Source organism: Patiria miniata, unplaced genomic scaffold, assembly GCF_015706575.1.
Source record: "Patiria miniata isolate m_02_andy unplaced genomic scaffold, ASM1570657v1 HiC_scaffold_20, whole genome shotgun sequence".
Classification (NCBI taxonomy): domain Eukaryota; kingdom Metazoa; phylum Echinodermata; class Asteroidea; order Valvatida; family Asterinidae; genus Patiria; species Patiria miniata.
Genome location: NW_024037059.1, coordinates 23,605,523 through 23,629,801, shown reverse-complemented (window position 1 = coordinate 23,629,801; position 24,279 = coordinate 23,605,523). Strand labels below are relative to the sequence as shown.

Sequence of the window (24,279 nt, the reverse complement as noted above, 5' to 3'; positions counted from 1 at the left end):
ATGTGCGTGGAAAAAGTTACGATTTGGTGAGCTTTATTATATTTTATGAATGGTCGAACTCTCAGGAATACAATGGTGTATATGAAAGTTATCAGCTATGTATGTATTTCGGAAGATATTTGGAATCAAAGAGAGAGTGTTTATACATCGGTGAAGGGCAAAACCTAATTTGATTTACATCACCCCGACGCAAAATCCCATCTTATGAATAGTTAATGCAGTACCCGCTGCTGTGTACATCAGATTCGAACCAGCCAACCGATCCCGTTAGCTCGGTGGTCGAGTGGTAAGACATCTGCTCTAGAAAGCAGGAGGTCTTGGGTTCGAGTCCCACCCCAGTGATTTTTTTCCAACTTTCACTCGGAAGGTAACACACTGAGTACATGGAGTATACAGTGTTTATACGTCGATGAAGGGCAAAATCTGATTTGATTTACATCACCCCGATGCAAAATCCATACAGTCACTGTAAACGACCATTACAGAGGTTGCACAATCTGACATAGGGTTTTAACTTTCAGTATGCATTAACCCTAACCCCAACTTCATCAAAAAACATCCCCCCATTTTGGTGGATTTTGGGGAACTTGGTCCAGGAGGCCTGGCGTGACTAAATATTGATGGAGTACAGCCTAATGACCTGAAGCAGGCTAGGGGTATCCGATTGATTTTGCCTAGCTTCCTGTACTGCTTTTGTGATAAAAGCCATGTGTCGCAAGTCCATGAATGTCAACCAGTGCGTCAGTGGTGGATTCCATTATGTCATGCACAGTTTTGTGTTGGAAGAACAGCTTTGTATTGGAAGCACAGTGACTGATGGATTTTGATGGACTTCAGTTCCTAGTAAAAGACGCTAGGGAGTTAGGGTTAATTTAATACATGTCTGTGAATTTTCTTGCAAAAATTAAATAAAATAACTTTGTGGTAGATATATAGCTTCCATAGCTTCAATGTATACAAACTTCAATGACATTTTACAAAAAAGCTTGTTTGATGTTATGGAAACATCATGTTTTTGTTGTAGCGTAATGTTAATGACGTTACGTGTCTAGGTGTCTGAAATCAATTTCATCACAAGCACACCACTCAAACAAAAGTTTTTGTTGTCCCCTTAACGCCACAATAGAGGTTGTGATGCTTGAGGTTCTGAAGATTTCATAAATTTTCCACTTTCCAGCCGTGTCCACTTTTGCATGAAATTGCCCTGCTGTTACCCCCTAACGTTCATGCATATAGTTATGACATAACACAAAGTATGTACCTGATGATTCCAACTCCTCAATATTCTTTCTGGTTTCAGAACTATCATCTTTTTGATTTTCTTGCAAAGCAAGAGGCATCGTGACACCATTCACTTGGGAGTGTTCTTTCTCAGTCATGTTGCATTCAGCATTTGTAGCACTTGGTGAGAGTATTCACATATCCTCTTTCTGCAACAAAATGAAAAATTTAGCATTATTTCAAATCCACGTAAAATTTACAGCTCTTGTTGTTAGAATTTACAAGACTTGACAAATATTTCCTTACAAAATTAACTTAAGTCAATACCAGTTTTCCCAGTGTGTATATGTATTATTAAAAGCACTGGTTTATATAACTATTGCAGTGATCTATACTTTTGTAGGACTTTCTGAATACAGCCAAAAAGTTTCTTATACCAATATCAACATTGATTTGACAATATTTTTTACCGAATAGTTAAATGTCTATCTGGCAAGAATAAACAGCGGATTAGGCTTGGACGGTATTTCGGTATTACCGGATAGTCAAGGTTTTTTTTAATATCCGACTAACACCGACTAATGATTCATGAATACCGAAACACCGGTGAAGTCGGTATGGAATTTCAATACCGCGGTATTCTTCCTTTGTGTTCAGAATCTTCGCAAAAGCCTTTCAAACAGAAAGACAAGCAACCTCTTTGACATGTTTGATTCCATTCTTTGTGGTTTCAGGCATCCAGTTTCATGTCTGCATTGTCAATTACCGTTGACAGATTGAACACAATTGTCAAGCTCGACTAGAAAACCTGATACTTCGGCAGCTGCAATACCACAAAGGCCTTTGAAGTTCTGCTAACGCTGCCGTGTTTGCGGTTTTCTTTGTGTTTAAAGTGTCTCCGCTGAAAGTTCAAACAATGTTTTACACATGGAATTTTTGACGGTCGTGACAAAAACTGGTCGTCTTAATTGTTTCAGAGAAATCTTACATCATCATGCGTAATTTTTGCCACAACCTAGTTCCCAAGAATATCAGCAACAAGAACAAAAACCTTGTCAATCTTGGTTATATGACCGCCAAAACTTGCAGGCTTCAGTCTAGTGCTATATGCGTGCGAGATGCACGTACAAAGGGAAGGGATGCCTGGATTCACATGCGATGCTGAGCCGTCCGATCCGGGGAAAATGAGAAACAAATATTTCAAGGATAGCGCAATATCAAAGCCATCATGATGTCTCATCATGGGCCTTGGGAATAAATGTACAATCAAGCAGTGTCGGCCCCGGAAAACAAATCTGGACTTGCCTGAATATACGAGGCAGCGAGTGTGAACCATCCGGGAAAATTAAGAAAAAAAAATACTTCAACGAATGATTTCTCAACGTGGGTAAAAACTCTTGAACGATCTGGAAGCGCACACTTTAGTGTTTATGTGCGTCATGTGCGTGGCCGTACATGCCAGTGCATGATACGCATACACGTGGTCCCACACTGGTTCCGCACAGAGAGAGTCGGAACACGTGCTTTTCCCCACCCACTGCATTTATCGATCTAAAGCCGTGTCCGCACTCGCCTTTTTTTGGAAGGTTTTACCGAGACGATGGTGAGATGAAAAATGGTCAAACACCCTTTTAAAAGAATCTGATTGACCATCTAAATCTACGCTCGGAACATTTTTTTTTCATTCATGTTTCGGTTCGATTGGTCCGTTAGTTATTCATCGGTACCAACGTTCAAAGGGAAGGGACTCGCCTGAGTATGCCGAGTCGTCTAGATAAAAATCCAGAAAAGAAAATACTCCAAAAGAAAGCGTAATACAAGAACCATGATTTCTCACCGTGGGAAAACCCCCCGTAATGCCCGCACGATCACACGTAAAGCTACGTCCGTCCTGCTGGGCCCACAAACACAATTGCACATGCTTTTTCCCACGCACTGTGTAGATCAAGCTGATTGGCCATCTAAAACGGCGCTCGAAACATTTTCCATTCATGTTTTGGAATGATTGGTCCGTTCGTTATGAAGGTCGCGGCACCGACAACTTCATATTACAGCGTCCACAATTGCGCATGCGTAATATTGTGATGTTTACTATTATCAATCACGGACCGATCACGTGAGAAGGAGTACGATATTTTTTGTAGGAGTCCGATTTTCACATGACACCGGCGAAGCACGTAAGGAGTCGCTGGTGGCCGGCATAAATTGCATGAGCCTTTTAAGTCACTCACAATGGATACCAACTGAAAAGCATATGTTCACTAGGATCTGGGGATCGTCGCGTGGTCGGCCTCTGGTGCTGGCATCGGTCGACGATCTGCATTATTTTTTAGTGGACCTTGTCAAGTCAATGACTTACAAATTCAAAATATGCAATACCACAAAAAGTAAGCTTCCCCTGTTTAATAATCTGTTACAATGATATGTTGTTTTTACAAACAAATGGACTGATAATGAAAGTTTGAAACCAAGACACTTTTAGTGTAGGACTAGGAGATTTGCGGCGTGAAGCATTTGCGTGATTTATGCTGCGCCGGCGGCTTATCAACTCGGCACGTGGTGTGGTGGTTAGTTATTTTTTCTTTTGATAATGACGTAACTAATACCCCACTTAACATAATACCACGGTTTTAGTGAATACCGCGGTTTTTTTGTCACTGGATACCGCGGTATAGTAAATGCAATACCGTCCCAAGCCTACAGCGGATCAATCAAAATTGTTAATAGCTACAGCTGCTTCAAAGGTAACAGCATGTAAATTTGAAGCAGTAAAAACTAAACAGCTCTTGTAGCAAACGTTTACCTCGGAAGGCTCCCTTCATTTTCAAGTAAATGATTCAGGGTACCATGCATGAACTTTCAGAAATTCCAGTAAATCAAAAATTGTAAACGTTCGTATCGGGTCCCATATTTTTCTCAAATTTCTTGGGAATGACAGATCCTGTGTGAATGTAGATTCACAGATAGCCTCATATGTACTTAACATGCAGATGCTCATTCACTGTAAAATGTCGCGGATGTTGATCGAGTGTTTAGACACGGCTACGGCACGTGGTGATAAATACCGCCATCTTCGCCATCTAAGCGCAGTGGATGTTTTTGGCACTAAGAATTTTAACCATGACGAATCTTCGTCTACTGCCTTGCTTACACTGTTGTTGTGACTTTGTTTTTAGGAGATGGGATCAGACCTATCGCTATTTCGGACTCCAGAGCCACGAATCAGAAAAAGACAAAATATTCTGCAATTAAATGTAGGATTCGATTTAAAACAATAAAGGATGAAAACTCTCACATTATGAAAAGCAAAAAAAATAACTAGAGTTTTGGGGAACAAACACACGATGATGGGCTACGTTAAGTTTGATTAGGCCAAAAAAAAATAGTTCTGCTTCCGGTTTCCCTACCTACCTATTCTGACAGCCCCTACCCTAATTTTTTATTGGAAAAATGAGAAGAAGAAAAAACACCCAAAAGCATCAATTTCTTCATTTTACCCTTGACTACATGCAGACATCTCAATATGATCGTAAACAAAAAAAAATGTGCAAAGAAAGATCAATTCACTACCTACCTACCCTATTTTCGAATGCCATGTAATCGAAAATATAGCTTCTTTTTTTTGGGGGGGGGGGGCCTTAGCATGATGCCAATTTCACGTATACAACAATTACAAAGTTTTTATTTTAATTTTCTCATCAATCTTTCTCCCCCTCAACTTGTTCTTAGCATGAAGGTGATTACATGTATGCACATCAATCATAAGGTGATTTCAGCAAACCTTGCCACACACTTCAACTGATTATCTATACTATAATTCAAGGAATCTCTGTCTGTCTGTCTGTCTGTCTGTCTGTCTGTCTGTCTGTCTGTCATGCTGTCTGTCTGTCTGTCTGTCTGTCCACCGATTATCTCCAGAACCGCGCACTGTATGAAGTTGAAAATCGGCGGGTGTATTGCTCGGGACAGCAGAATGTGCAGTGCCAAGTTTGAAGTGGTTTGGACGGGCGGTTCTCGAAAAAGCATTTTTTGAGCTTCAACGTGGCAGAGTATAGCCTAGAACACGCGCAGTCCTTTTCAATTGTTTACGTCATGTTTGAGCTAAAGCGCGCATGCTCGCATAGAATAATAAGCCGCGTGTAGAATGATATGCCGCGTCAATCATAGGTAGGCCTATAGTTCTATATCTATGGCGTCAATATGCCGCGTCCGCGAATAGAATAGAGGGTAAATAAACAACTAGGTACACTTTTCTTCCTCATAATTGTGTGCGTTGTTTGCACGAAAAGTTCTCAAAAACGCAGCGGTCAAGCAATTTGCCCCTCCCGAACAGGCACATTTTCAACTTGCCCCTTCCGAACAGGCACATTTTCGTCCTTTTCAATTGTTTACGTCATGTTTGAGCAAAAGCGCGCGTGCTTAATATGATGCAACAATGGAAAAAAGACGGGCACATCATGGGGTTCTTTTCCATTCTTTACGTTATGTTCGAGCTAAAGCGCGCGTGCTCAATATGACGCAAACAGTGCAAAGGGGACGGGCCCATTGTAGGGCGATAGCACTGCACACCATGTCTTTGTACGTACATGTACATATACGTGAGTGGCATGCACGGGCACATGCATTTTGTAGTCAACTGAGCAACCATCACTGCACTGTATGTAGGCGGTCGACTGAGCAACTCTAATACAATATGGTATCACCCTACAACTACGCCCTATACAGTTGTTAGGGCGATACCATATTGTCCAGTAGGGGTAAATATCAGTGCCAGGGGGGTGACAACATTTTGTGCGTTTAACTTGCGAGTGTGCGTTCACACCATTAAATAATGTGCGTTGTTTGCACGAGCTGCAGTTCTCAACTGCCCCTTTCGAACACGCACATTTTCGACTGGCCCTGCACTAGTTAAATTTAAACATGTTTAAACCTGCCGCTAGAGGGCGCTTTAACATCGATTAAAGCAAGTTTACATCTTTTTCCACATTCAAATTATAAGGCACTTCCAGTTTGGTCCGGAAGCAAGGGTTCCCTGAAAAAAAAAATTACAAAATAAAATTATTTCCCTACCTACCTACCTACTTGGATTTTTTCAGGCCATTACCGTAAACACATCATTTTTTTTTGGCCTAACCAAAATGGAAGATTTCTATTGTTTTAGCAATAGTGGACTTGAATTTTGACACGTCGGCCCCAAAATCAATAGGCTCGATAAGACTATTAGTACAGGCAAAATACTTCATTTTTTTTAGTGAACCTCAAACAAATTGCAAAAGAATTTTTTTCACCACAGTGCATTTCTATAAGGTCCCTAAAATGACATACTAAAAGTCTTTAAAAATCCAGGTGGTGGAAATATGCCTTATTTGCATAATGCAAAATGGCTGCATATGTTAGGACTTTCGCATTGATTTGGTCATATTTCATATACTACCGGTAGGTAGCTTTTTGAGGTACATGTATTTAAAAACAACAATTTTAGTCCTTTTACATTGATTTACTCATTATTCTAGACCATAAAGTTTTCAATATCCCTATGTTTCCCAAATTTGCAATATGCCGATAATAATTTGCATAAATGCCATTTATTAATTTGCATAGATTAAAGTTAAAATTATGGCTGTCATGTTTGGACATGTTACAATTAAATTTTTCCTGATAATCCAAGTTCAGTCATGTACATAAATAAATTTCACACCATGGTGCATTGCTATAAGGTTCTTAAAAACGGAAAGAAATCCAAGTGGTGGAAATATGCCTAATTGGCATAAATTCAATATGGCCACTAATTACATGATTTTTTATTTGGCCATAACCCTCGTCCTGCATTGCTTTTTGGGGTACTTTGAACAGCAATTTGTCCTTTGACATTGATTTCATCATCATTCCCGTCCTGGGTACCTTTTGCGATCCTATGTTTCCTATGGGGTATAATATTTCTTGTTAGGTTTCTAGCTCTTGTCAAAGTTGGTATAAGTGTTGGAAAATGTGATATCCCTGTGTCGCAGAGCAAACCTTTGCACCGCTCTATTCAGACCAAAAATCAAGGAATAACTCAAGAGAACAGAGGATTCAACACAGGATTTATCAATCACAAAAATCAAATTATATATTACGGGAAAGAAGTAAACCAAAAACCGCAAAACTCAATCTGAAAATACGTGGGCAAGGGTTTTATACCCCTCCCACATGAGTGCAAGCCGGGAATTGGTATGCAACAAAGGGAAAAGGAATTAGGATTTGCATAATTCACGTACATCCACCTTCGAAGTTACATAACACTTTATGGCCGTAAAAAAATTAGTGCTTAATAAATCAACTCAGAAAATAAATGGAATAATTTTAACAGTCTTGTGTCACCCTGTACATGAACATATTTCAGGGACAAAAAATCCACTAGTACACTGCATGGATGTCACATTTTGCAACAGGTATGTCAACTTTGAGATGAGCCAAAAACCAAAACAAAAAATATTGTACCCAATTTTTTGATATTTTGTAGAGAACATGTTGGGGTTTAATTTTCATTCCAGTTTGTCTCAATGTCGGGTGATCCACTAGGTCAAATTCAAGGTCAAAGTAAAGGTCAAAATGTCATCCTACTTCTAATAACCCCGACATGAAATATAATGGTAAATTTGGATTTCTAATGATGTAACCTTTCAAAAGAAATCAAGATTAACAAAAAGGCAGCAATGTCCATTTTGACCAAAATTGCCTGGGCGGTAGCATGAAAACCGTTTGTCCGATGGCGCTAAAACTTAAAATTTCGGCTTTTCAGCCGAAATTACCCCATAAACTAAATATGAACCAATTTGAAGAGGTTGGGGTTTAAAATTTAAAAAGTTTTGGGGGTGATTTGTCACTGAATGACTAGGGCCAATGATTTTCCGCGATCGCGGAAAACGGACGGAATTCGCGGAATCTGCTCCTTGAAACGGAAAACGGAATTTGAATCTGAACAAAATAACTTCTGCAATTTTATTGATGAAAAAACACAATTTCATAAAATGTATCAAATACAAAACGAATTGTTGGTGATTGATTGAACAGACGAGCCATATAAAACTGAGCGATGTTTATATCACGATGTTGGTGGGACAAAAACGTTCAAGATCAGAGCAATAAATGTTACGAGATCATTACCGTAGTAGACGTGGTCATGGGAGTGACAGTCCCAACGCACGCCGTAGCTGTCGGCCAGCGCACGGGTGAAAATCATCCCACTCACGGCATGCTCTCGCGGGACTCTTTTGCTCCATCAGCAGGTTTATTTTTCTCTGTGCAATCAATCAACCATTCGTATAACATCTAACTTGGGCTCTATTGAAATGCATGTCGTGCTTAGGTCCAATAATCTACCGTAAACTATCCTATTTTTGTCGCTAACGTTAGCCCGAAAACAAAATGGCGGACATGAATTTCGCTTCGGCCAGCTGATGTGTGTGACGTCATGGGATTGGCCTGCAGCTATTGCATGTTTCTCACGTGTGTGGCAGTGGCAGTGCAGTATACGACTTGACTGTGGCGAAGTTAAATACTACGTCTGTACATTGATCGGCCGTTGATAAAATAGCAATCTTTTTCGGGGCAATTTGCCCGCACTCCAACCAAACGACTATTTCATTATGGTCTTGGAATTATTTTCTGTGCACATGGTATAGGCCTAATGTATATAAATTGCCAAATTTTGTATTGAATAAATATGAAACAGATTTTTTCAGCCTAAAACGGAATTTAGGATTTTTGCAAACGGAATTTGCACTTTTCTGAAACGGAAAATCATTGGCCCTAAATGACCTCAATGTCAAATGACAACATTTTGTTTAAAGTACCCCGAAAAGCAACCTAGGACGAGAGTTATTACTAGATAGTATATATGTCGTATTTTTGGCCATTGCATTTTTCTTTGCTAACAAAAGAGTTTGTTTCATATTTGGATAGAGTTTACCTTCCTCAGCTGGAAATCCATTGGTAACATTTTTTTCCATCTACCATGTGGCGGCCATCTTGGAATTCAAAATGGCCACCATTCGGGCCTAGTTTGCATCTAACTTCGGACCAGATTGTCATATGGAGTTCATTTTGGTGGCAAACCCCATGTTTTTGATACCAAGGAACCCGAGAAAATCATTGTTGATGGGGTATACTCCCAGTGGAGTACTCCATCAACAATGATTAACTTGGGTTCCTTGGTATCAAATTCAAGAACATGCAGTTTGCCACCAAAATGGACTAATTCATATGACATTCAGATGCCACCTTATCATTTGAATGAAATCCAAGATGGCCGCTATTTTTGAATATCCAATATGGCTGCCATCCATTTGGGATGCCTAAATGTGTTAATTGGATTCCTTGGTATCAAATTTATGGGGTTTGCCACCAAGAGTGACTTCATACAACATTCAAGTCCAAATTTAATATGCAAATTAGTTCAAAATGGCGGCAATTATGAAATATCCAAGATGGCTGCCATCAATTGTGAGTACCCCGTCCACAGTGATTTACTTGAGTTTAATTAAGAACATGGACTTCATATATAGTCAGGTGGCTTAGATCTAATTTTCGTCAAGATCGTGACCGACTGGTCCAAAGCACCAAACTTGGCAGAATGATTCTTATAGACCTAGAGAAGATATTTAGAAGGGGTGACACCCGAAAAATTTTTAGGAAGGGTGCCTAATTTGCATAAATCGTTAATCCCTGCCGTGTAATATATTTATTCCCATATTTGGGTATATTTTTATTTTTTTATTTTTTTGAAAAGTGTATTTTGGGGATTCTACTTACATATCTTTACTTAAATAACATTTTCCAAAGTATATAAGTGACTGAATAATTGTGAGGACATAGCAACGATCCAAAATGGCTACTATTATGCCCTAAATTGCGCGCATTTACCTTGTCCCCAGATATCATCAATTAGTCTTGCCAAACATCAGCATTGATGAACTTCAAATTCACCACGTAGCTTACTGGTACAGTTACCCTATTGAAACCTTTTGCAAAATCATGTGAACAATGATGATATGATGTGATATTTAGCCCAGAAAACAAAAACTGGGGAAAAAACGAGGAGTCCATAAATTGGGCTAACAAGTAAGGTGAAGGGTTGCCTAACATGGAAGACTGGAACAAGTTCAAGGAAATTCCCAAAATTATTGTTGAGAAAACGTTTTGGCGTAGACAAAATTATTGTAAACAACAATAATCTCTTATTTGAGGGGATTTTGTTGAACTTGTTCAAGTCCCCACGTTACCCTTCCCGTAGTAGCCCAATTTACGGACACCACATTTTCTCCCCTTTGTTGGTCTTTTGGGCCAATCATCAAGATGATATCAATTTTCACATGATTTCCCACTTATTTTTGTTAGGTTAACTATGTCAGTAAGTACCTTTGTGAATTTGAAGCTCATCAATACCCACGTTTGGCGAGACTAGTTGATGATATCTGAGGAAAAGGTAAATGCGCGTATCTTTAGGGTAAAATAGTAGCCATTTTGGTGATTTACTATGTCCTTGTAATTATTCAGTCACTAACATGCTTTAGAAAATGTTATTGAAGTAAGAATATGCAAGTAGAATCACCAAAATACACTTTTCAAAAAAATAAAAAAAATAAAAATATACCCAAATATGGGAAAAATATATTACATGGCAGGGATTAAAGATTTATGCAAATTAGGCACCCTTCCCAAAAGAATTTCAGGTGTCACCCCTTCTAAATATCTTCTCTAGGTCTACAAGAATCTATCTGCCAAGTTTGGTGCTTTGGACCAGTCGGTCACGATTCCGACCATATGCCACCTGACTAATAGGACATTCAGGTACAATGTTATTATAAATGAAACCCAAGATGGCGGCTTTTTTGAAAAATCCAAGATGGCTGCTATCCATCTGGGATACATCATCAGCAATGGGTCATTCAGATTACTTGGTGTCAAATGTATGGGGTTTTCCACCGAAATTGACTTGGTACGACATTCGAGCCCAAATTTATTATGCAAATAAGCTGAAAATGTATCCAAGATGGCTGCCATCCATTTAAAGTACACCATAAACAATAATGTACACGGGTTCCTTGGTATCAAAAACATGGGGTTTGCCATCGAAATGAACTTCATGTGACAATCAAGTCCTAATTAGTTATGATACAAATTAGGCTCGAAATGGCGGCCATTTTGAAATCCAAGATGGCTGCCACATGGTAGCTGAGAAAAAATGTCTCCAATGCATTTCCGGCTTCGGGAGGTAAACTCTTTCCAAATATGGCAAAAATTCCTTCTTAAAAAAACAAAATGCAAAAGTACATTGCCATATACTATATGGCCAAATCATATGAAAATCATGTAATTAGCGGCCTTTAGAATTTATGCAAATTAGGCATATTTCCACCACTTGGATTTTTAACAACTTTTTTAAGGACCTTGGTATAGCACTGTAGGGGAGACGGGGGTTAGTTGGAACGATTTTCACAAAAACCTATCCATAACACAAACAGGTTTTCTTCAAGAAACAACAACTATGCCATTTTATTCATACACATGTGTGTTGCAAATGTAGCATATAAAATTCTCAGAATTGTTGATGGTTATTTAAAAATCCATCTTGATCATAACTACGACATGTGTTCCAACTAACCCCTCCTATGGGGTAAGTTGGAACATGGTATGGGGTAAGTTGGAACTTGGTATGCTGTTAATCTGAAAGTATAGTACAATTACTTAAAAACTGCATTTATATTTGAGTTCAAGTAAAATAATTGTTCCAAGCACTGGTGATGCTCCTAAAATAATGTTTAATTAACAAACTGGCAAGAAATGGCACAAACAGCACCAAGACAAAAAAAACACAGGAAAATTGTGAGGCAAGAGTCAGCTACAAGCCTGATCATAAAAAGAAAACATCAAAACGGGAAATTTAACTCCCCAAATATAACATGAAAAGCTTGCATAAAACTGAGGTAAGGTCAACGTTACCTGTCTACATGCTTTCAAAATTGTTTGCCAAGTCAGAATATTTCCTCAATTATCATCATTATGTTCCAACTAGCCCCCATCAAAATGTTCCAACTAGCCCCAGTGGCCCATGTGACATTTGTTTGCTCACTCTACAAAACAGGGGCTCCAATAACATATCTTTTTAATCTTATTTTGTAGCTTAGTACTGGAGCATATAATATCCCCAAACTAGTCACTGTTATCTATAAACACCATTAAGAAAGTACACATTTTTTGAATGGTGAAAAAATTACTCAAAATGTGAAAAAAACAACCTTATCTTTCCCACTTGAGCACTATTGTTGCAGTGTTGCTGCAGGCAATATGGTGGATGGCTGTTGCTAAGGGACATCTCTTGAGGGCAACATTTTATAAAATTTAATTAAGCTGAGCAAGAAAAATTCATTGTTTCAACTAACCCCGTGTTCCAACTAACCCCCATCTCCCCTACTGTGGTGTGAAATTTGACTTGGATTATCAGGGAAAATTCAATTGGTACATGTCCACACGTGGCATCCATTATTTTAACTTTAATTTAGGCAAATTGATATACGGCATTTATGCAAATTATACGGCATTTGGAAAATTTCGGAAACATAGGGATCTTGAAATTTTACTTAGGACTAGAATACCCTCACCCAATTGGAGTGCAGATTTTGTGTACATGTACATATGGTGTAGTTTTGGTGTAGGTGTTTTGCAAAAGCTGGTGTACACCAAATTGACACCTCCTTTGTAAATGGTGCTGTTTTGGTGTACCCTGTAAAAAGTTAGACCTGAAAACTGTACACGGGGTGTAGTTTTGGTGCGTTCCAATTATTTAAATTAGCACCAACAGCGCACCACACATGAGTGTGGTGCTGTTTTGGTGCGGCATTAATGGTGCAGATTTGATGTGGGTGCGAAATTTCAGCAGTACTAATTAAATCCTGAAACCAAAACTGCACCAATTTTGGTGATGGGGTGCACTTGTGGTGCGCGTTCTAATTATTCTATATTAGCACCAAAAGCGCACCACACAGGGGTGGTGCACTTGAGGTGCGCGTTCCAATTTTAAATTAGCACCAAAACTGCACCAGTGCCGTGGTGCTGTTTTGGTGCAGGGAATCGGGAACCAGCTTGAACTGGTATCCATCCATAAAAGCTGCCCTAGTTCCTGACTCCCTATTATCATTCGAAATGCACTTGTGTTTACAAACGTGATCCAGTCTACTCATTATCATAATCGATGCATCACGCGCGCTCGGTAACGGAATCGCACTCGGGATACGGGGACCATTGAATGTATGCTGGGCATGAAGACCAAATGGCGTCGTTTAAACATTAACACGAGTCAGAAATTTAACGTGTTCATGATTGCGAGGGGAGCTCTCGGAATTGAACGGGAAATTTCACTTTTCATCCGGATCGTAAGTAAACTTCAGTACAACCATCTTAATCGATGTCTACTTGTACCTCAGGTGGTGTATCTAGTAATTTGGAGGCCGTTTTGAGGGTGAAATCTGATGTTTTTGTTGAGCAATGTTGGGTTTTGGGGTCAATGACAGAATTGTGTTGCTCGGCATACATGTATAAGGAATAGCTTGGACCCCACTATTGCCAGACCATGTCCGAATGTTAAAAAGGCAATAAGTTGGGTCCAAGTTACTCAGACTATACTGTAGCTGGGTTGATTTTCTGCTGACAAAATAATTTCGACAGTGAATGACAGTGTAAAATATCCTGTAAAATCATGGCACCTGGTATAGGGCCTACTGTCATTTTCAAGAAAAGTGGTATTTTTGTATCAATTTCTAACGCTGATCGGCCGAACAGCGTTGGAAATAACTGGCTTTTTTTTCAAATACTGGCCCCAATTGACCATCGCACGACCATCGATTACAAACCTATGAATGGGTACGAGCCAGCTAGACTGGTTCCCTGACCTTACAATTCCCCAATGTATGTAAACTGCTCTGTTTCTTCTTACATGTCTTATATGGAGTAAGGGAACCAGACTACAAGAAAATGATTGTTTTTCTTGGTTTTTATAGCATTTTCGAACCCAAAACCTCAAAAAAGTCAGTGTAACTATATTTGCTATATATGTTCAACCCCCAATTCCATCCATTTCTGAAAATTACAGTAAAAGCAAAATTTGTGAAATAAGTAACTTTTGCCATTTTTTTGGTAACGGAATTACGTGCTAATTTTGACATTTTTAAGTGAAGGCCTACACTATATATATATTCATATTTTTATATTTTTTTTAATGTCCCTGAGTAATGTTAGTAACTTGTAACATCATAAAATAAATCAAATCTTTTCCCTATAATTCAGAAAGTAATACATACACAAAATTTTATTTTTTTACCAAATCTGAACGTTTTAATCATAAATTGCAAAAATCACTGTTTTTACCAGAAATATGTATTTTTTTTTCAATATCGTTTTTTGAACTGAATTCCCCAGCCAGAGACACCCCACACATCCACCTGATCATTCTCATCTCTGCTCGTTCCATCTGCTGGATGTGCCCCACCCTTGTGGGCCATGTCTCGCAGCCGTACACCATACTGCTTCGGACACAGGCGGTGTAAACCTGGCCCTTCATCTTCAAGGGCGGCGCCTTGGATGTCAAAAATGGGGCCAGCTCCCTGAACTTCTTCCACCCACTCCTCACGCGTGATGTCACTGCTGCATCTGCTCCTCCCTCAGCACCCAGCATGTCACCCAGGTAGCAGAACGACTCCACCACCTCATACGTGTCACCGCAAACCTCCAGACCCGCTTCTCTCTCCTCTGGCCGTAGACCATCACCCCGACATCTCTTACAGACGAACGTGGCACTAGCAGCCTGAAGACTACCCTTCAAGCCACTACATCGCCTGTGAACCCACTTCCTACACGTTGTACACTGGATTGAGTTGGCAGCTACACCTTTCCCACACACACCACACAGCCATGCACCAGAGCTCGTCATTGGCCCACCGCTGAGGCGACTAACCATCACCTTGGTCTTCCCGGCGTTGATCTTCAGACCCTTAGATGCCAGACACACTCTCCATGCTGCCATCTTTGCATGTAGCTGCTCCCTTGTCTCTGCTATAAGGACTAAGTCGTCCGCATACAGCAGTTCCCAAGGCAGCCCGCCTCGCGTCTCACTGGACACCACGTCCATCACAGTAGCAAACAGTAGGGGGCTCAGTACCGAGCCCTGGTGTACACCAACCTTCACCTCAAAACTCCTGCTATCCCCTGCACCTGTCCTCACCACCGTACTAGCACCAGTGTACAACATCATCACTGCTCTCACCAGCCATTCCTCCACACCCCGCTTCCTCAAGGCCCATCGCACAACCTCCCTTGGCACCCGGTCAAAAGCTTTCTCAAGATCCACAAACCCGAGGTAGAGCTTCTTCTTCTTGGCCAGAAATTTTTCCTGCAGCTGTCGTACAATGAAAATGGCGTCAGTAGTTCCTCTACCCGGCATAAAACCGAACTGCATCTCGTCAATCTCCACCTGCATCCTCAGACGTACCTCAAGCACTCTCTCCCACACCTTCATTGCCTGCTCCAGGAGCTTGATGGCCCTGAAAGAGCCACACTCTAAAGGGTCACCCTTGCCCTTGAACAGGGGAACCAAGATGCTGTTCTGCCAATCTGTGGGAATACGGCCTTCTGCCAAAATGGAATTGCACAAGGCCGTCATCCACTGTACACTGACACCTGCAGAGGCCTTCATCATCTCACTAACCACTCCAGATGGACCAGCGGCCTTCCCAGACTTGGTGTGCTTCAGTGCCTGAGCTACCTCCCATTCTTCGATAAGGCAAGATGGACCCTCCACCACTTCACTTTCCACCTCCCTGTCCCACTCGTTCTCCACATTGAGCAGCCGCTCCATGTATCTCCTCCACACCTCCTGCACACCTTCAATATCCGTCACAGCTCGCACCAGTCACATCCTGCCGCTCCTTTGCCATCTGCTTGGCAATCTTAAAGAACTGCCTCCTACCCTCACCACTCCGTAGATCCGCTGCAAACTCCCTTCTCTTGGCATCTTGTGCCATCCACACCTGTCTCCGTGATATCCGCTTTGCCTCGAGGTACGCTAACCTATCCGTCTTCTCGCCCAATGACTTCCATATATTAAAGCGGCGCCTCTTCTCATCCACTGCATTCCTGACCTCTTCGGTCCACCACCATGACTCCTTGTGCCTAGGCTCACCCTTTGTCCACCCACAGACCTCTTCTGCAGCTTGCAACCAGATATTCCTTGGCACAGACCACCTACTATCCACACTCTCCTTCATCACAGCCTGCTCTGCCAATTCCTCCACCCTTGCTCTAAACCTCTCGCTAAACCTCTCGTGATAATTTGTTCTTTTCGTTTTTTGATGTTTGCAAAAGTTGTATCTTCCCTTTAATCGATTTTGTGCGACGTATTCTGCTGGGTCAAAGATTTTCAGTCCGTGCGTGAGTTCGAGCCGTTGTGCTGCAGACAAAAGTTTCAATATCATTTACGTTTTTTCTCTTTTTAGAATTTGCTGGAATTCTCTTGCATGAACTATTTTTGGATAATGAAATAATACTTTATCAGAAAATATGTTTGATCCAGTTGGTTCTGGCTGGGAAAAAAAGGATTTTTTCGCGTGAGTTTTTTTTTTCGCATGAAGCAGTTTTGATCGTTTCGGAACTAATTGAACCGATCCGGACTAGGAAGATTGACATCGGCACTTATGACGTCGTAAAATCAAAATTAAAAGAGCTTAAATTTTTTTTAAAAATGTTTGTGGTCTCTTCATCACCCAAGGTAAACTTTTTAATCAATGTCACTTGAATTCGTGGAGTAGTTGAGCCGATATCAGCCTGAATGATATTTACTATCCGGAACTAGGAAAAGGACTGTATACGATTACAAATTTTACGATTACGATTTTGGTGGCTTGTCCGTAAAAAAAAACGCCACGGAAATCGTCAAGATTTTTCACATTTTTTATTTAGGTCTGTTTCAAGTCGATCATTAGGCTTCGTAAATGACCGCTGAATGTATGAGGTATGTAAATTAACTCTGGGGTGGGATATTAGAGGTGAAAATGAACAATTTTTGAGAGGCCATTTTTTTAGGGTCTCTTTTAGACCCGTGAACGTGGCGTTGTATACAACGCCACGCGCTTCCGTCAGGTAAATACAAGCGACAGCATTCTATCTTTTGATCCGCTACATAAAACTATGTATAATTTTGCCAATAGGTGAATCACTTACTTGTTGGGCCTCCTGTAAATTTACGCGAGTGTTGGATCTGGCATTGCCAAGAAATTTGATGTAAAGTACGGCACAACTTTGTCACAACGAGTGTTTTCAAAATGATCAGAAAATCAAAGACAGGCATGACATTCTGGTACCCCGAGTTCCGCATGCGCAAAACCGAAGAAGTATCACCAGTGGGTACCCGACTAACCGTCTTACATGGCAGGATGACCGTAATACCATGTAAAATTCTGCTAAATCCACTTTGAAAGTCTGCCAAATCACCCAGTTTATATTCTGTGCCATTGTGCAAGGGTTTGTTTTAAGTAGGTACATTCACATATTTTTAGATTCAACTTTAAAATAATTTCATTGGATAGAGCTCTCTGAATCGTTGAATTTGACACCTCATTTGTTGGGATCGGGTCAAGCACATCGGAGTTAAGACAGGTCAAAGGTCAAAGGAGAAGGCCATTGATTACATAATAAAAAACTGTGACTTACTGTGTGTAATTGTTTGATTGTGAGTATAACAAGTGATAAGATTAATTAAGAGTACAATCCTAAACAGGAACATTTATCTTAGCCTAGCTCAGTTTGAACTGGTCTTACTGTGTAACTTGACCATTGATCCGGCATGTCCGGTCTAGCGAGAAATTTGTCGGTGGTCAAGAAAGGGCCAGAGGTCAAACTGTCGGAGGTCAGAGGTTAAAAGGTCACATTAAAAATCAGCATGTTAATTGCACACAGCTATTGACCCTTAAATTGCTTCTAGTTTATAAACAAAAGGTCAATTCAAAGGTCAAAGGTAATGAGGTCAAATGTCATGAGGTCAAAGGTTTAAGATTAAAGGTCAAAGTGCTTCCATTCAAACATATACAGAATTCAAATGATTGCCATTGATGCTTGCTGTGTTATTTTTTCTTGCAGACATGACAGATTTTAAGCAACAGCAACAGAAATTTCCCTACCCCTCCACCCCCCACCACCGGGAAAAAAGGAAGGGTCAACCCAACTTCAATTTCCAAGACCAAGTTCTAGCATGACAACAACCTTTTTTTAATTTAATTTAATTTTTTTGGTTTTTAAATATGACATGGCCTTAAGTTAGGCGTACCATAAATTGTTTGTTTTAAATTCACAAATTGTTCACAGTTGAATTTTATTTTTTATTATTAGGGCCTAACTTTAGTAGTAGATATTTCCCTGCACCCCCCCCCCCTTCATACTAATGTTAGTCATCACAATCCCCATCAACCTGAAGTTCCAACTTTTCAAACCCACAACAAGATCGGCAAGACCAAGTTTCCAACAAAAGCTTCTTTTTTTTTTAATACGCCCTCCCACTATGACCATGTTTCTTATTGTCAGATTCCCTTTAATTTCTCTCCGAGCACGTGCGCAGAATGATCGCAGTCATTTTCGGTTCGATCGCTCGGAGCGCGCCGCGGGGGGTATGGTGTAGGAGCGGAACGATAGTATGCGCATGCGTACAAGTGCAAGTACGTACCCCCCTTCTGCGCGCGTGCTCGTTTCAAGTGTTAGGTTGGCTCAGTGCGGAGAGGGCATATTTTTCATCATTTTTGCCGAAAAACAGACAGAATCCACCGATGTTTGTTGGGTGCACATAGCGTGAGTATGTCATGAGGTATTGTACGGAGTTTAGGGGCAAACTGTGCAGCGGTTCTGTGGGAAAAAGCTTGGTTGGGATGGACGTTTTTGTACTTAATTAGTGTTTTGTGCTGACAACAATTTTGCGAGGTTCTGAAACTATGAGGCTCCACTACGTGGAGCCTCATAGTTCTAGGAGTACTTGTACCTCAGGTGGCATATCTAGTAATTTGGAGGCCGTTTTGAGGTGAAATCTGATGTTTTTTGTTGGAAAATGTTGGTTTTTGGGACAGTGACAGGATGATGTTGTCCAGGTCGCGGTATTAGCTTGGACCCCACTATCGCCAGACCATGTCCAAATGTTAAAAAAGGCGATAAGTTGGGTCCAAGTTACTCGGACTAGGTCTCTTGCTACCACATTCTAACGAACAGGTTATGCCTCCAGCGTTACATGTGAATGAAAATGGAGCATGTCAGCTGGAGTTACTCAAGCTAGAGTCCTAGTTACTCGGCAGGCTACGGAAGCTTGAATTGCCTTCCGCGATACCGTGTTACCGTGATAATTTATCACAGAAATCTGGAATTCAAAGATAAATCCTTCCTCGATACCGCGTTACCGTGATAACTTATCGCAGAAATCCGGAATTCAAAGACAAATCGGTAACGAGGAAGGAATTATCTTTGAATTCCGGATTTCTGTGATAAATTATCGCAGTAACTAGCTGGAGTTACCCAGCCCTGAGTTTTATCATTGGGTTGTCATCTAGGGCTGGAGCGAGTTTTTCTCGAAAACGATAGTATAGGCAAAAAAATTTGGAAAATGTTCAATTTTGTCCCCGTTACACACTAATTGCAACTGCAACTCACCCCAAACTTGCCTGGAATAACCATTACACAGGTCCTTGAAGTAAAAAAAACGATCCACGATGAAGATTCAGCCTACAATTGCAGTGAAAACAGGAGGAATAACCGCTAACTTGACAACCTTGCTGGATTGGCCAGGACCGCAATTGGTTTGTGCACAAAAAAAATTGTGTACAATGAATGGCGGTTGATTAACAGGCACAGAGAGCGATCGCTGTCAACTACAGTCGTTTTCCTAGTTCCGGATTTTTCCTAGTTCCGGATCGCTTCAAATAAAAACCTACCTCTTTTGGATTAGTCTCCAATAAAACAAATTCTGACGGAGTGCATTTTGAAAAGGAATATGTAAGCTTCTTGATACCCAAAGATCGTTTTCGATAAAATCCTTAGAAAATTTCCGACTCGCACTTCGACATGTTTGGACGGTTTAAAGAAAATCACGGCAGCTGCGAATCGACGATAAATTTTCTCCTCGGTATATCTCTCGTACCGTGTGGTTTCGAATATTTTTTTCATTCACTACAATCGTATAAACTCTTCCATCGAATGTTTGTTCAATCAAAATAAGTTGTAGCGTCTCTATTATTTGAAAATTTGCAAACGAATGACCGTATGCTTTTGCCTAGTTCCGGATCGCGCGTGCACTTACGACCCAACTACACGCGCGTTAATCAATTTTGTGTGACGTATTCTGTGCCGTATGCAAGGTTTTTGTTCCGTGCGTGAGTTCGTGCCGTTGCGCTGCAGACAAAAGTTTCAACATTATTTACGTTAATTCTCTTTTGAAAATTTGCTGGAATTCTCTTGAATTAACTATTTTGGGAAAATTAAATAATACTTAATCAGAAAATGTGCTTGATTTGGGGTGGTTCTGGCTGAAAACTTGATTTTCTCGCGTGATTTTTTTTTCGCGCGAATCAGTTTTTGATCGATTCGGAACTGATTAAACCGATCCGGAACTAGGAAAAGCGGCATCGGTACTTTTGACGTCGTAAAGTCACAACAAAAAGAGCTGAAATTTTGAAAATTATTTTGTAGTATCTCCATCACTCAAGGTAAACTTTTAAACCAATGTCACTTGAATTCGTGGAGTAGTTGAGCCGAAAGCAGCCTGAATGATGTTTGCTATCCGGAACTAGGAAAATGACTGTACTCGGTTTTGCCGGCTGCGCTGGCTGTTGGCGCATGACGTCACGCGGAAGCGTATGACCCGATGACTGTTTCATGCACTATTGGTTGCGGTTCCAGTACCAAAGCTGTGATGCGAGTGGTAAACCTTATATTAGTGCATGAAACAGTCATCGGGTGTTACGCTTCCGCGTGACGTCATGCGCCAACAGCCAGCGCAGCCGGCAAAACCGAGTAGTTGACAGCGATCGCTCTCTGTGCCTGTTAGTGTTATTGTTAATCGACCGCCATTCATTGTACACAATTTTTTTTGTGCACAAACCAATTGCGGTCCTGGCCAATCCAACAAGGTTGTCAAGTTAGCGGTTATTCCTCCTGTTTTCACTGCAATTGTAGGCTGAATCTTCATCGTGGATCGTTTTTTACTTCAAGGACCTGTGTAATGGTTATTCCAGGCAAGTTTGGGGTGAGTTGCAGTTGCAATTAGTGTGTAACGGGGACAAAATTGAACATTTTCCAAATTTTTTTGAATATACTAGTTACTACAAGTTACGAGAAAAATACGCTCCAGCCCTAGATGACAATCCAATGATAAAACTCAGGGCTGGGTAACTCCAGCTAGGTATAACGCAGTATCGCGGAAGGCAATTCAAGCTTCCGTGGCACTAGCCCCATAAATGTGGCCTATTTACTGGACTGCCTCCGTAAACATAGGCCACACATCCACATGTACAAAAATCGTGTCGACGGAGCCAAATTTTGATTTTCACATTTAGGCTTAGTTTGTATGGTTTTTTTTGCTTTAGAAGCATACTCACCCTCTTTACAGGCTAATCAGAAAGTGCTGCTATTTTCAGATGTCTAATTTTTGTGAAATTTCATGTTGAAATTTTGATACGCAAACGTGTAAAAATGAATCTGGAAATTTCACGAAAAATATACATCTGAAAAAGGCAGCACTTTCTGATTAGCCTATAAAGAGGGTGAGTATGCTTCTAAAGCAAAAAAAACATACAAACTAAGCCTAAATGTGAAAATCAAAATTTGGCTCCGTCGACACGATTTTTGTACATGTGGATGTGTGGCCTATGTTTACGGAGGCAGTCCAGTAAATAGGCCACATTTATGGGGCTACCGTGGCACTAGCAGGCCTACCTGATGTTGACTTAATTCATCTGCTCAAACTCGCTCGCGTATTGCTCTTGGAAGACGAACAGTACTTAACCAGTATAGTTACGGTAACATCAACAGCATAAGGCTATGCAATGACAACATCGAAATCGTCAATTAATTTACAAAAGTAGGATGCAGGGCCAGCAAAGCCTGCCAGCTCGAGGTTTGCATCATTGACATCTGCATATAAATGCATGTTATGTGCGCAACATACCAACCAGGGTGACCGTAAGCTCGTGGCCAAATTCTGCTAAATGCGCTTCACAAATCTGTCAGATTTATCAAAAATCTGCCAAATTCCCATGAATTTAATTACTAAAAATACACTATAAACAGTTAAAATCACATGCAGATGTTGTAATATAGCCTTAATTAAGGTTCAAATCAAATTATAAACAATATATAGTCATATATAAAGGGGTTATGAAATTGCTTTAAATTTTGTCACGACAAAATCCGATTCCCAGTGAACCTCAGCACATCGACATGGCAACCTGTCCTATTTTGCAATGGTTTGTTTAAAAAGATTGAAGCTTTTTAAAAACAAATCTACCTTCTTTTCAAATTTGCTATGTTTTTCGGTCAAATAACCATCTTTGCAGAATTCTGCCAGAAATCTGCCAATAAAATTCCATTCTGTCAAATTCTCTGTCAAAGTCGTTTTTTTAACAAAAAAAAGTCAAAGTTAGCCGAAAATCGGCTAAAATGGTCACAACAATATGATACATGATGCCAACATCGCGCGCGAGCGCCGGCGGGGGCCGCGGCTTTTGCGTCCTTGTTTCCTTGACGATGGACTGGTTCCCGGCCTTTTTCTATCGCTCTCATTCCAAAGTGCAAGGCTACGGAATTCGCTCGTACGTTTGTTTATTTCTGAGTTCGTGTATATTTCTGAGTTGATCGTTTATTTCTGAGTTGATCGTTTGATTCTGAGTTGATCGTTTAACTCTGAGTTGATTGTTTAGTTTTGAGTTGTTGGTTTATTTCTGAGTTGTTAGTTTTGTTTTTGAGATGTTGGTTTATTTTTGAGTTGTTGGTTTATTTTTGAGTTGTTGGTTTATTTTTTAGTTGTTGGTTTATTTTTGAGTTATATTCGTTTATTTCTGAGTAGTTCGTTTATTTCTGAGTTGTTTGTTTATTTTTGAGTTAAATTCGTTTAGTTCTGAGTTGTTCGTTTATTTTTGAGTTGTTTGTTTATTTTTGAGTTGTATTCGTTAATTTTGTGGTTTTGTTTTATTTTTATTTTTGTCTTTTTTTGCCCTAATGGCCGCCCATACAAACAGGGCAGGGGGACGAGCGAAGGTTTTTTTTATGGCGAGCCAAAGTAACATTTATATAGCATTCATAAATACCTCAGACAGTTTAGCCATTCCTATTGGTCGAGAGCCCGTCACGTGGCCGGTCTTAAAACGGATGATAAAGACATGGCTAGCTGGTCTTAAACACTTTTCCAGTGTCACATAAAATGTGGACTCCTAAAAATCCAGTGCCTCTTACCGTTTCATTGGTTGAACGTTCACAATGCTCACGTAGGCATGCGCAACACTACTTGTGAGTCCGAATTTTATAGTTCTAAATTCAAAACGCAACGCCCCAGGTGCGTTCTGCGCGACATCGCGCAGAACGTGCTACGCGCGCGTCAATCTCCATAAAAGGGTTGTTTACATCTTACTCGCCAGCTGAACACTCCATTATTTTGCTAGAGGGATGTTTCAAAAAGCTGGAGTGAACTTGTTGATCAAAATCGGGATTTTTTAAACGAATTACTTGATTTTTTTTTTTACCGAAAAGGTATTTATGAATGGGAATAAATATGTGCTCGGTCGGTATTAATCACTCTGTTTAAGACTGCTTAGAGTCTGGTTGCTGATAATTACCCTCGCCTCCGGCCTCCTGCACCCAGACTCTAAGCAGTCTTAAACAGAGTGATTAAAACCTCTCGAGCACACATTTATTCCCTTATTAGCAAAGTCTTAAATTAATTTTAAAATATCTCTAAATGATTAAGAGATATCTCTAAATATTTAGAGATATCTCTAAATCATA

At 40.4% G+C, this 24,279-nt stretch overlaps 1 protein-coding gene across 2 annotated transcripts in view; it reads right to left on the bottom strand.

The window, feature by feature from the left end:
- Positions 1–22,443, bottom strand: part of LOC119728259 (dynein heavy chain 2, axonemal-like) — a 105,967-nt gene extending 83,524 nt beyond the window's left edge. The window contains exons 1-3 of one of the 2 annotated variants that reach the window (XM_038200417.1): positions 22,216–22,443; positions 10,621–10,676; positions 1,262–1,430 (exon numbers count right to left, since the gene is read on the bottom strand). In XM_038200417.1, coding sequence (XP_038056345.1) covers positions 1,262–1,379 — 118 coding nt within the window. In that variant the 5' untranslated portion in view covers positions 1,380–1,430; positions 10,621–10,676; positions 22,216–22,443. The remainder of the gene's footprint in view (positions 1–1,261; positions 1,431–10,620; positions 10,677–22,215) is intronic. The other variant, XM_038200416.1, reaches the window with a different exon arrangement.
- Between the last annotated feature and the right edge of the window lie 1,836 nt (positions 22,444–24,279).